We start from the raw sequence: 13,207 nt of genomic DNA, 5'->3' as shown, positions 1-13,207 counted from the left end.
CAATAAAAGATGGGCAAATTGATGATTCCGCTTCCTGGTGTAGGCCTTAAAAATGACCCCCCACAAGCCTCCATGTTCTCTCTTTCACCATCTGCTGGCTGAACAGAAATATGGCCTCCAAGAGGAAGACAGAGCAACAAGTCAGTGCCTATAAGGTAGCTATCCAGGAGAGCCACTGGACCAGGAATACACCCACAGACTGTGGCATGAGCAAGGAACAAGCGTTTACTATGTTAAGCAAAGAAAATGTAGGGGCTGCTGCTTACAGGGGTCAGCCTGGTCCAACTATACAGAAAGCTCTTGTTGTTGCTTTTGGACCACCTCTGATCCCAATCCCCAAGCCTTATTCAGCTGAGTAGCAAGATATTTGAGAAACAGCCATGGTATCTACTCCAAGACGGCTCCCTTCCACCTGCAGAGCATTTACACCTTATTCCCAGAACCCGGTAAGGAAACTGCTTCACTCACCGATTATGCCGAAGGAGAAGAGTGTCAGTTGCTTTCCTAGCCTGTCCATGCTTTTCTGCAAAGGAGTTTTAGGTGTCTGAAAGGGTGAGCACAATGAGTTAGTTGGACAACAGCCCAGCTTCCGCCTGCCTTTGTTCCAAATGTCTTCACCTTGCCATCCTACAGCTTGAGTGAGTATGGTGTACACATATGTCAACATTCATTGACTTCTTAACTGAAGATCTGTGCGTGTTACTCTCTGAAAGCTGTATCTTTATGTAAATGCTAACGAATATCTTAAATGTTTAAAAAGAGGCCAGGTGTGGTGGCTCACGCCTATAATCCTGGCACTTTGGGAGACTGAGGCAGACAGACAGACTGCCTGAACTCAGGAGTTCGAGACCAGCCTGGGCAACATGGTGAAACCCTGTCTTTAAAAAAAAAAAAATTAAATCTTTAAAAAGTATACTCACACTAACAACATGCCCCTCATTCCTAAGGAGTAGGCAGGGCTAGTATTATTTGCCTATAATCATCTCAAACTCAAAAATCCCACAGCCCCCTCCTGCCCCTTACCTCTTCAGCCTGCATCATCTTAAACACTTCTCCAAATTGAGAGCTTTCCCCTGTTCCGATCACGACCCCCTGTGTCCAGGAGAGAGAGAGAGAAGAATGAAATCTAACGGGAGGGAGTCTGTGGGTTATGGGAATCCAAGGCCTCAGAGCCCCAGGGCTTACCTGGCCCCTCCCATACTGCACCAAGGTCCCCATGAAGACAATGTTGCTCAGGGTAGTGAGGTCCCCACCGCCTGCCAAGGGGCTGTCTGTTTTACTGCATGGCTCAGCTTCCCCGGTGAAACTGGATTCATCCACCAACAGGTCCGTGACCTAGGAGAGCAAGGGGAAAAGCCTGTGGAATCTCCCTGTCACCCAGGAATTGGTGTTAAAAGCACAAAATGGCACCAGCACCTCAATGGACATGAAACAGAGAACACAGGGAATTCTGGGAATGAGCGTCATGGCGACGGCCTCTGGGTCCACCAGGGTTGGAAACGCTTTCAGCCAGTGGCCCCTCTTACAAACATAAAAGCCTCATACCTTCTCTAAATACTGTTTGAAATTTGGATACAAAAAGAAAAAAAAAGCGACGGCTATTTTAGGAAATATCTTCCAAAACACCCGTGCGCATCTCCTGACACGCAGTCCACTCTTCACCTTGGAGATGGCTGTACCAGCTGTGCGGTTCCCACGCAATCCCTGAGCCAGCCTATTCGGTGAGAATGTAAGGCAATATTAACACCAGAAACACAGACCGGGAGGCAGAGGCACCCACACTCCCTGGGAAGAGGAAGGGAGGTCCTGACATTTGTAGAATGCAGACTATGGGCCAAGCCCTGCACTAAGCTACCCACACGGCTTAGCCCTCAGACCTCACCACCCAATGAAAGATGTTATTGTCATCCCCATTTTGCATATGGGGAAACTGAGGCATGGAGGGATTAAGTAATTTGTTCAAGTTTCCACAGCTAGTTAGCAGCAGAACAGAGATTTGGACCTGCGCTCTGGTTCCAGAAACCATACTCTTAACCATCTTGCAAAACCACAACGTGACCTCACACTTAGCACGCATCACTCCCAAGGTGAGGTTCCCGGGGCCAGAACAAAGCCAGACACCTCCAAGTTCAGAGAGCAGGGCTAGGGTGGGCCTAACCCTTGGGACCTGGTCACGTAAGGATGTAACACCAACCTAGAGAGAAGCCACCTTCCACAAAGCACCAGTGAACCAGTTAGATCAGTGATTCTCAAACAGGGGTCTGTGACTTCTCTATAATTTAAAAATGTTTAAATTTAGTAATAATCTTTTAAAAAGATGTGCACTGCTATAGGATCTCAGTCCCCAAGAATGACAGGGGCCATCACTTGTCCAGGCAATGCCTGTCTCCCCGATTCCTTCCTAATGGACCCCATAGTGTTGGGGAGGCCAGGCCCCTGCTGCACAGCCATGTTTCTGCCTCCTGTGGCTCCCACGGCTCCAGCTCTGGACAATGAAGCATAAGAAGTCACTGAGTGATGCTGGGGAAAATCTCTGAAGGAGGCTCAAGGAATATGCTGGGAAACACCTGGCTGGTGCTTCTCAAAACTGTCGAGGCGGGGCGCGGTGGCTCACGCCTATAATCCCAGCACTTTGGGAGGCCGAGGCGGGTGGATCACGAGGTCAAGAGATCGAGACTATCTTGGTCAGCAAGGTGAAACCCCGTCTCTATTAAAAATACAAAAATTAGCTGGGCATGGTGGTGCGCACCTGTAGTCTCAGCTACTCGGGAGGCTGAGGCAGGAGAATTGCTTGAACCCAGGAGGCGGAGGTTGCGGTGAGCTGAGATCGTGCCATTGCACTCCAGCTTGGGTAACAACAGCGAAACTCCGTCTCAAAAAAAAACAAAAAAACCAAAAAAAACAAAAAACTGTCGAGGTCTGGCGGGTGCAGTGGCTCACGCCTGTAATCCCAGCACTTTAGGAGGTCGAGGCAGGCAGATCACTTGAAGTCAAGAGCTCAAGACCAGCCTGGCCAACACAGTGAAACCCCATCTCTACTAAAAATACAAAAATTAGCCAGGCATGCTGGTGGGCGCCTATAATCCCAGCTATAGGATTATATAGGAGGCTGAGGCAGGAGAATCACTTGAACCCGGGAGGCAGAGGTTGCAGTGAGCCAAGATCGCACCACTGCACTCCAGCCTGGGTGACAGAGTGAGACTCTGTCTCAAAAACAAAATAAACAAAAACCCAAAACTGTCAAGGTCAAGATCGAAAACCAGCAAAGTCAGAAACTGTCACAACCAACAAGAGCCTCAGGAGACATGACCACTAAATGTCATGTGGGATCCTGGAGCAGCAAAAGGACACAAGGGAAATCTACAGCTATCAGAAAGTGGCACGGACTCAAGGTAACAAGGCGTTGATACAGGTCCTTAGTGTGACCGATGCACCTGAGTAACGTAATGTATGAACAGGAAAGGATCCTGGGTGATGCGTGCATGGGAACCCTGAGCTGAATTTTTCCACAAATCTAAAACATTTCTAAACAATAAACTCCTTTTTGAAAAACTGAAGAAAGGGAGGGAGTAAAGGTGAACCCCACCCCAGGAAGGCAGCTAGCAGTGAAGAAGAATGAGGAGGCATTTGAAAGAGGAGGACACAGGGTGGGGAGTGGGTGTGGGTTTGCTCAGATGGGGATGCAGGTGTTGCGTGGTCATCGTACCCTGCCATGGGCCAGGGACTCCTCTGGGCACTGGGAATACAGCAGTGAATGGGATAGAATTCCTGCCTCAAGACGATACTCCATGGAGGACAGGGAGGAACTGATGATAGACCAGCACTGGAACAAACACCAGCGTGAACAGAGCAGGGAGGGAGACCCTCAGAAGGGGCTGTGCGGGGAAGGCCTGGGAGGAGGGACAGGAGCAGAGGCCTCTGGATGAGACAAGCTGACTCACATGTACTGGGGAGGGGGTTTCAGGCACCCCCACGGCAGCTGAAAGCAACAACTTATCAGGCTTCTAGATCAGAGTGAGACAAGTAGCTTGGGCCTCCTTTGCTTAAAACAGCTGATTTTTGCCAAAAGCTGCTGTCTCCAGGAAGCCCTCCCTGACTGCACCAGGCCAGGGAACTATCTCCCATTTTGTACATCCAGGATTCCCAGTACTTCCACTCATGGGTCCCTTAGCAGTCCTGGAACAGTGCTTGTCATGAGTAGATTTAGGTTGGTCTGTCACTCTGGGCTATAAACTCATTAGCACTGGGACCAGGTCTGCTTCCTGCAGTGTCCTCGGCACCCAGCCCAGGGCCTGGAATATGGTAGGTGCTCAGGAAATACTTGTGGAATCAATGAGTGATATGGATGGGGAATGGGGTTGGGGGCCCCAAGGCAGGAAAGGAGGAGGAAGGGGACCTGGCGAAGGGCCTGAGAGTGGCCTGCTGAATAACGTTCCCACCCCCCAGCTTTCCCGTGATTCACATCCTAATCCTCAGAACTTGGAAATGCGTTCTCTGCTGTGGTGACAGAGACTTTGTAGATGTGACTAACTGAAGGACCTTGATATGGGGACCTTGATCTGGGTGATTGGGGCGAGGGGGCAGTGAGATCACAAGGATCCCTACAAGGGAGGGGGAGGCAGGAGGGTTGGAGAATGTCTGACATCCGGTACATGTGGTAACAGAAGCAGAGTGGTGTGCGGACATGGGGCCATGAGCCAAGGAATGTAGGCGGCTTCTAGAAGCTGGGAGAGGCCAAGAAACGGCTTCTCCCCTGGAGCCTCTGGAGGAGCATGGCCCCGATAGCACCTTTCTCCCCTACTTTTTAAAGATGGAGTCTTGCTCTGTTACCCAGGCTGCAGTGCAGTGGTGAGATCTTGGCTCACTGCAACCTCCACCTCCCAGGTTCAAGGCATTCTCCTGCCTTAGCCTCCCGAGCAGCTGGGACTAGAGGCGCATGCCACCACCCCCAGCTACTTTTTGTATTTTACTAGAGATGGGAGTTTTGCCATGTTGTCCAGGCTGGTCTCAAACTCCTGACCTCAAGTGATCCGCTCTCCTCGGCCCCCCAAAGTGCTGGGATTACAGGAGTGCACCACTGTGCCTGGACCCTGATAACACTCTAACACTCTTGATTTCCACCCGATGAAATCAATTTCAATTTTGACCTCCAGAAGGTCAGACCATACCTTCACCTTATTTTAAGCCCCTAAGTAAGTGGTCATTTGCCACAGGAGCCGCAGTCAACAGATACACCAAGGAAACCCGGGGGAGAGGCCGCGCCAGGACCAGTCTAAACAACTGCTCTCAAGGAGAGAGAAAAAGTCCTGCGGGTAAGGACATGGGCTGTAGAGCAGCGGCCCAGGGTCCAGGCCCCCTCCACCGCCCACTGGTATGTGACCTCGTGGGGCCATGCAACCTCTTTGGGCTGCCGTGTTCATGTAGTAAAATAACAAAGAGGAAAAGTCACAGTGCTGGAAATGAAATGAGGCAATTTTCATACAGACCTTATAGACTGGTCTGTTAGCACAGACCTGATATACTGAAAAATATTTGTCGTCTTTACATGAGAAAAATAAAGGCAAGCAGAAGTTTAGCTGGCTCCTCCAGACCAAGAGTCGGGAAGCTGATTGTGTGTGTGTTCGGCAGGTGGGCAGGAGGGGCTGCTGGCAACCTCCCAGGCTCCCAGGGCAAAATCTCAGGTAAGGGGCGGGGAGGGGTGAGGGAAGAACTTGGACAGGGCAAGAATAGAGTCAGGCCACAGAACCCGTGGCCACCAAGGAGGTGGGCCCAGCCTGAAGACAGGGGAACAGTCGTGGGCTCACCTCCTGCCCCCCACACGCAGGGCTCAGGCCCACCTCAAAGACAAAGCGGCCCTTGGCATCCTGTCACCCCCAACCCAATTCCCTTTTTATTTTAGACACGGGTGGGGAGGAAGGATGACCAGTGACCCAGCTTCACTGGCTGTACCAGCTCAGCCTCTCACTGAGGGCTTCCTCTGGTTTTTTTTTGTTTTTGTTTTTGTTTTTGTTTTTTTTTTTTTGAGACGGAGTTTCGCTCTTGTTACCCAGGCTGGAGTGCAATGGCGCGATCTCGGCTCACCGCAACCTCCGCCTCCTGGGTTCAGGCAATTCTCCTGCCTCAGCCTCCTGAGTAGCTGGGATTACAGGCACGCGCCACCATGCCCAGCTAATTTTTTGTATTTTTAGTAGAGACGGGGTTTCAGCATGTTGACCAGGATGGTCTCGATCTCTTGACCTCGTGATCCACCCGCCTCGGCCTCCCAAAGTGCTGGGATTACAGGCTTGAGCCACTGTGCCCGGCCGCTTCCTCTGTTTTAACTCTGGGAAAGGGCAAAAATGTTCTGGGACCCCATATACTTCGCAAAAGGGACTATTAAAGAGCTTTCTTGGACTCACTGCTTCCTGCCCCACCTGCTGGACCTAAATGGTTTGAAAATGTACATTTGAAGTAGTCCTGGATCTCGGAGCTGAACAGCTGATAAGGACTTTCCACTGAACAGACAAAGGTGTTGATTGTTCAATGGAACTGCAAAATACCACCACGGAAACCCAGAGCATTCACAGCCAGTCGCCTTAAAATAACCTTCATGATATCAATACACAGGTACAATATTTTTTGTCCAGATCAGGTATTGCTATGTTGCCCAGGCTGAACTTGAACTCCTGGGCTCAAGCAATCTGCTCGCCTTGGCCACCCAAAGTGTTGGGATTACAGGGGTGAGCCACTGTGGCCAGCCACAGTTTAATTTAATATAAGCAGGACAGAGAGAAAGCCAACTAAAGTAGTAAGGACGTTATCTGGGGTCTAAAAAGCTGTTTCAAAGAACTGTTATATAGACCAGACCGATAATAAAAAGAAAAGCAATCACTAGTATCTGGTGACTGTCAGCCCCATGAAAGGCACATGCTAAGCACAGCACAGGCCATAGCTGTATCCCTGTGAAATGGAAACCAGCATTGGCCCCTTTGAGAGATGAGGAGATCGAAGCTCAGAGAGATGAATTCCTTCCCCAAGTCACCCCCTAGGAGCGGGGTTCAGGTTTCTCTGACTCCCAACACACACTGCAGCAATGGCAGCCTGGCGCTCACCTCTCACCCACCCATGCCAGGCACTGTTCTCAGCACTTGCTGTCTCTGAACATTTTTAATCCTCACAAGTATCCTGTGGGCGTCACTACGTCGCATTTTGCAGATGAGAAAACTGAGGCACAGAGAGGTTAAGTAACTTGCTCAAGGTTGCACAGCCTTTTTTTTTTTTTTTTTTTTTTTTTTTTGAGACAAAGTCTCACTCTGTTGCCCAGGCTGCAGTGCAGTGGCGCAATCTTGGCTCACTGCAGCCTCAGCCTCTCGGACTCAAGGGTTTCTCCTGCTTCAGCCTCCTGAGTAGCTGGGATTACAGGTGTGCACCACCACGCCCGGTTAATTTTTGTATTTTCAGTAGAGATGGGGTTTCACCGTATTGGTCAGGCTGGTCTCAAACTCCTGACCTCAGGGGATCCACCCGCCTCGGCCTCCCAAAGTGCTGGGATTACAGGCATGAGCCACAGCGCCCAACTGGTCACAAAGCTTTGCATGATGGACCCAGGGCTCAAGCCCAGGCTAATGCCCAGCCGCGGGTCCCTGGGCACCTCTCACACGGCCTCTGTCTCTGCACCAGCACCTGTGGGGACCTGTGTCCTTTTCACAGGCCGTCTGGCATCTGGAGCATCTCCTGTTAGGAGCCCCCTCTCAGGAGAAAAGTGGAAAACGTGACACTGGCTTCCCCCGTCCTCCTTGAAGGAGGGGACTGACCACCGACAGTGGTCTCTCTGACTGGATCCACGCACCCCAGACTTGGGGTCACACACTGACTGCTGGAGCTCAACATGGGGAGAGGCGGGGGCCGCAAGGATCTATTTCCGGTGCGGCAAAGGGCACTGCGAGCCCTCTTTCACTGTGGCACCTGAACATCCTCTACCCTATCCCTGCCCTGCCTGGAAACCTGGGCAGAGGTGGTCAGGAAAGAGAGGCTCGACGTCCAAGTGGCCACACATAAGGCGGCTCTGGCCACCGCCTAGTTCACAGACAGGCTGTGAATGTTGTAAACGCAGGCCCCAGGGAGCGGCTCCATCCCCCTCCCTGACACTGCCCTTTTAACAGCAGGTCCTTGATCCTTCAGTTTCTGAGAACACATCCCATCAGTAAATAAATCAGGCAGATAATCTGTGCTTAATCCTTCATCGTGCAAAGCTTTGAACAGTCCTTACACATTCTTGGACGGATTCTTGAGATAGATTACTCCCATCAACAAATCACGTTGAACTTGATTTAACCTCTTGAGAACCCAGGATAATCTCAGCAGAGTGCCTCAGGCATGGCTCTACGAAACCCAGAGACCCACAAAGCTTACTCCACAGCCAACGTCCCCAAACCTCACTACTCAAAAAGCGTGTGCTTCTCGCTCTGCTGCCCAGGCTGGAGAGCAGTGGTGTGGTCTCAGCTCACTGCAACCTCTGCCTCCTGAGTTCAAGTGATCCTCCTGCCTCAGCCTCCTGAGTAGCTGAGATTACAGGTGCACACCACCACGCCTGGATAATTGTTTTTTTTAGTAGATTGGGTTTCACCATGTTGGCCAGGCTGGTCTTAAACTCCTGACCTTAGGTGATCCACCTGCCTCTAATATCACTTCTAACATTTGTGTATTTGTTTTGAGAGGCAACCCTTGTGACATTCCCCAAGCCCACCTCAGTTTAATTTGTTATTGTAGCCTGCTTTAAACTGGAAAACCACATAGACAAAATTTGTTAGGCTTAAAGTGAGAATAACAATTTATGAAATATGGCTTAGAACAGGCACGGTGGCTCACGCCCCTAATCCTAACACTTCTGGAGGACAAGGTGGGCGGATCACAAAGTCAGGAGTTTGAAACCAGCCTGGTCAACATAGTGAAACCCTGTGTCTACTAAAAACACAAAAATTAGCCGGGCATGGTGGCAGGCAGCTGAGATGGCACCACTGTACTCCAGTCTGGGTGACAGAGGACGACTCCACTTCAAAAAAAAAAGAAATACAGTTTGGGGGGCGGTCTTCGCATAGAACACGCTTGTCTGCTAACTTACTGTCTTGTGTGCATACATGTGCATGTGCATGTATGTTTGAGGATGTGTACATGAGAGAGAATATGCATGCCTGCAATAAGCTAAGTGTCTGCTCCCTGACCCCCCACCCCCGCATCCAATCTCATACCCCATCGACAAGGGTTTGGGACCGCTCACCTCAGTGAGTCGGATGTCTGCAGGGATCCGGTCTCCAGTTGAGAGAGATACCACATCTCCAGGAACCAGTTCTCGAGCAAGCAGATGCTGGAGTTTCCCTTCTCTTAGGCTGCATGTGACATGGTAAAACGCAAAATCACCTATGCAGACATTACACACTTTGATGCATTTGAGCAAGGAGAATAGAAACACATTTTTTTCTTTTAATTACACACCAACCCTGTGCCTTTTGGATGTGATTATTTTGAAATTAACACATCCTAAAAGACTTTAAGGAAAGCATGTGGTTTCTGGGCATTCCTGGGCCCCATCTAAACGATGAGGTCACTGTGTTTACCCTGCCTGGAAACCAGGTGGCCACAAGCCCCAGGGAGGCTCCTGGGGTCAAGGTCAGTGGTTCTAAAGCGTCCGAATGCATCTGGAAAAGTTTTGTCCTCAGAGCACACAGCACTCAGGGTGCAGAGTCTGTCTCAGGAAGTCAGGGGTGGCAGAGCCCTGTCACAGCTGGGAGGAGCATCTTAAATGCCTAAGAAGCCCAGAATCTCCCTTCCCTCGGGGCCATGACCAGCTGCCCTCAGACTACAGATGTGCTTCTGTACAGGCTCCAACTGGAATCCCCCCCACACCACTGCCCCTCGCCTGTCCCCAACCTGGCCCCTTCAACCTATTCTGCATATGGCAACCAGAGAGCTCTTAGAAGCCCCAAACAGATCCCAACTCCCTCCTGCTCCAACCCTCCAATAGCTTTCCCATGACCTTGGTATCAGACCCGAAGATCCCCTTCCGGGCAGGCCAGCCTCCTGCAACCCCCTTAAACACACAGGCTCCTTCTGGTCTCAGGGGTTTTGCAGATCTCAAATGCAGGAGCAGACATGCCCCTCTTCCTTGTTAGTGGAATTTGATCTTGTTCAGGTATCCACCCTCTCTCCATAGCCATGTGCTCCAGGGAGCGGGTCATGCCTGGCTAAGACCCCTGCCCACGAGTAGTTTAGGTATCAGCACATCATGCAACACTGGCCTGTGACACATGAGTGAATGTTTGCTGGGGACTTGTGGGAAAAGATTTCCTTACTGCATGTGCATGCACATACACACGCACCCCCTTCTTCTAAATGGCCTTTGCATGTTTGGCTGTGATGCCTGGAGCTGTGGCACCCATCTTGGGACCATGAGGGGAGCCAGCCAAGAACCAACCCAACGCCAGTGAGCTGAAGGCAGCAGGGTAAGGAGCTGAAAGCGCCAGGCCCTTGGTGCTCTCCTCAGTTAACTGACCCCACAGCCCCCTCCTCAGATCCCTGGCTATGAGATAATATCATTTCCTTGGGGTTTGTGCAATTGGATTTTCTGTTCCTTGTAGCCAAGGGCACCTACCAGAGATCTACCTGCTGCTCCCTCAGCTCTTCCCATGGCTGGCTCCTGTTCCTCAGGCTTCAACTTAAACGTCACCTCCTCTCTAAATGCCAGCATGATCAACAGCTGTTTAGGTTGTCCTCGCCCTGCCACCAGTCACTATTACATCTCAGTGGCGTATTTTTATTTGTTTTGGTGGCTTTGGGTATCTTTTGGCTTTCGTGTACCTGGACAATTCCAAAATCATCTTGTTTCTTCCCTGGCTCATTATGTAATCCCTCGCCAGGAATGTGAGCTCCCCAAAGGCCGAGGCCTCCTCATTTCTTCCACGTGTATGACCTCAGTGCCCTTTTCCCAGGCATACAGTAGGTGCTCAATAAATATTTGATGCCTGCACCAGGGATGGAGTACCACAGGGAGGGGTCCCGCACGGCAGGGTCTCCCTGGACTGGGAAATGGGTCTCAGGGACTCAGAGGTGGGCTCCACCTCTTCAGCACTCTTTCAACTCCAGCAGGCCGCCAGACACTGCTGCTTTTGTAAATAAAACCGTCTTTTAGAAGTGACCCCCCGGGGAGATATCAATAATGCACACTGGTCACCTGAAAGGCCAAGACTTGATATTTAAGCTGAAGATCGAATCATCAGACCACATAAATCATGTATGCTTCCGTTTGCTCAGTTAAGGACATCGCATGTCTGGATTTCTGACAGCACCGTCCATGAGACCAGGGAGTCCAGACGTTGCTACTGCTCCTGCGGGCCTTCTACAATGGACTCACCCCGCATGCGAGGCAATTCTACAGCGTCCCCTTTGTGTCCCTGTTGGGTCCTTCGTCATTCTCTGCCTTGTATTATACACCCCACCTTGAACGCCGACTCTCTGAGAGGTGGGACCGCATCTCACCAGGGCTGTCCGCCGCGGTCCCATGGCTCAGTGGCGCAGTATGTGCCCAGGTATATACCACAGCTCTCCCTGAAGGTTACCCTTCAGAAAATACAGACTTGCCATATGTTTGGAAATGCTGGAAATGGGTCTTGGAGACTCAAGAGGGTGTACCGAGTTGTTCTCAGGCACCTCAGATCATGAGAAACTTTTTTTTTTTTTTTTGAGGCAGAGTTTTGCTCTTGCTCCCCAGGCTGCTGCACAAAAGAGTGATCTCGGCTGACTGCAACCTCCACCTCCTGGGTTCAAGCAATTCTCCTGCCTCAGCCTCCCAAGTAGCTGGAATTACAGGTACCCACCACCACGCCCAGCTTTTTTTTTGAGACAAAATTTCGCTGTGTGGCCCAGGCTAGAGTACAATGGCAGGATCTCAGGTCACCGCAACCTCCGCCTCCCGGGTTCAAGTGATTTTCCTGCCTCAGCCTCCCAAGTAGCTGGGATATACAGGCACCTGCCACCACACCCAGCTAATTTTTGTTATTTTTAGTAAAGGCAGGACTTCACCATGTTGATCAGGCCGGCCTCAAACTCCTGACCTCAGGTGAACCACCTGCCTCAGCCTCCCAAAGTATTGGGATTACAGCCATGAGCCACTATGTCTGGCCACTAATTTTTTATTTTTAGTAGAGACAGGATTTTACCATGTTGCCCAGGCTGGTCTCAAAGTCCTGACCTCAGGTGATCTGCCTGCCTTGGCCTCTCAAAGTGCTGGGATTACAAGCATGAGCCACTGTGCCCAGCTAATCATGGGATACTTTCTATCACTTTGAGTAGCAACATACGTTCGGGAAAGAGAAATCAGCCTGAAACAACCCCAACCAATATTAGCAGGGGCTGGGAGAAGACTTCGGCCATTTTTGAAATCATTTCATTTTCTACAAGTAGAATGAGCTTTTGGACCACTGCGACGCTAAAAGGTAAACTTAGAATGAGCTGTTTTCCCAGCCTGGGCAACACAGTGAAACCCCATCTGTGCGCGCGTGCGCGCGCGCACACACACACACACACACACACACACACACACACAGGCACACACACAGACACATGCACAATCAGGTTTAAAAATTAAAAATGCAAAAAATGCAATCACTTTTGTACCAACTGATACAAAAAATTAGTCGGGCATGGTGTCATGCACCTGTATTCCCAGTAAGCTGGGAAATGTAGGCACGAGGATTGCTTGAACCCAGGAGGTGGGCAGAGGTTGCAGTGAGCTGAGATCCTGCCACTGCACTCTAGCCTGGGCAACAGAGCCAGACCCTTCCTCAAAGAAAAAAAGAAAGAAAGAAAAAGCCATTTTCCCTCCTGGGCCTGCCAGCTTCCTCCACCAATGGCAGCTGTTCCTAGAAGGGCCCCTGCAGATGTTCTAAGCTGAGCTGCCCAATATGGTAGCCACTAGGTCCATGTGCATATCTAAATTAAAATTAAAATTAAGTAACATTAAGAATGTTGTTGGCCAGGTACGCTGGCTCACACCTGTAATCCCAGCATTTTGGGAGGCTGCAGCAGGCAGATCACCTGAGGTTAGGAGTTCGAGACCAGCCTAGGCAATAGGATGAAACCTCATGTCTACTAAAAATATAAAAATTAGCCAGGTGTAGTGGCAGATGCCTATAATGCCAGCTATTCAGGAGGCTGAGGCAGGAGAACTGGCTGA

At 50.6% G+C, this 13,207-nt stretch overlaps 1 protein-coding gene across 6 annotated transcripts in view; it reads right to left on the bottom strand.

The window, feature by feature from the left end:
* The window catches only part of ATP2C2 (ATPase secretory pathway Ca2+ transporting 2), a 132,699-nt gene that overhangs the window by 41,305 nt on the left and 78,187 nt on the right, over window positions 1-13,207 (bottom strand). For all 6 annotated transcript variants that reach the window (XM_074400731.1, XM_074400724.1, XM_074400711.1 and 3 more), the window contains exons 7-10: window positions 9,257-9,365; window positions 1,186-1,335; window positions 1,024-1,092; window positions 469-544 (exon numbers count right to left, since the gene is read on the bottom strand). In XM_074400731.1, coding sequence (XP_074256832.1) covers window positions 469-544; window positions 1,024-1,092; window positions 1,186-1,335; window positions 9,257-9,365 — 404 coding nt within the window. The remainder of the gene's footprint in view (window positions 1-468; window positions 545-1,023; window positions 1,093-1,185; window positions 1,336-9,256; window positions 9,366-13,207) is intronic.

Source organism: Saimiri boliviensis, chromosome 1 (genome assembly GCF_048565385.1).
Source record: "Saimiri boliviensis isolate mSaiBol1 chromosome 1, mSaiBol1.pri, whole genome shotgun sequence".
In the NCBI taxonomy this organism is placed as follows: domain Eukaryota; kingdom Metazoa; phylum Chordata; class Mammalia; order Primates; family Cebidae; genus Saimiri; species Saimiri boliviensis.
Note: the sequence above shows the minus strand (reverse complement) of the source record. Positions and strands in the feature narration are given on the sequence as shown.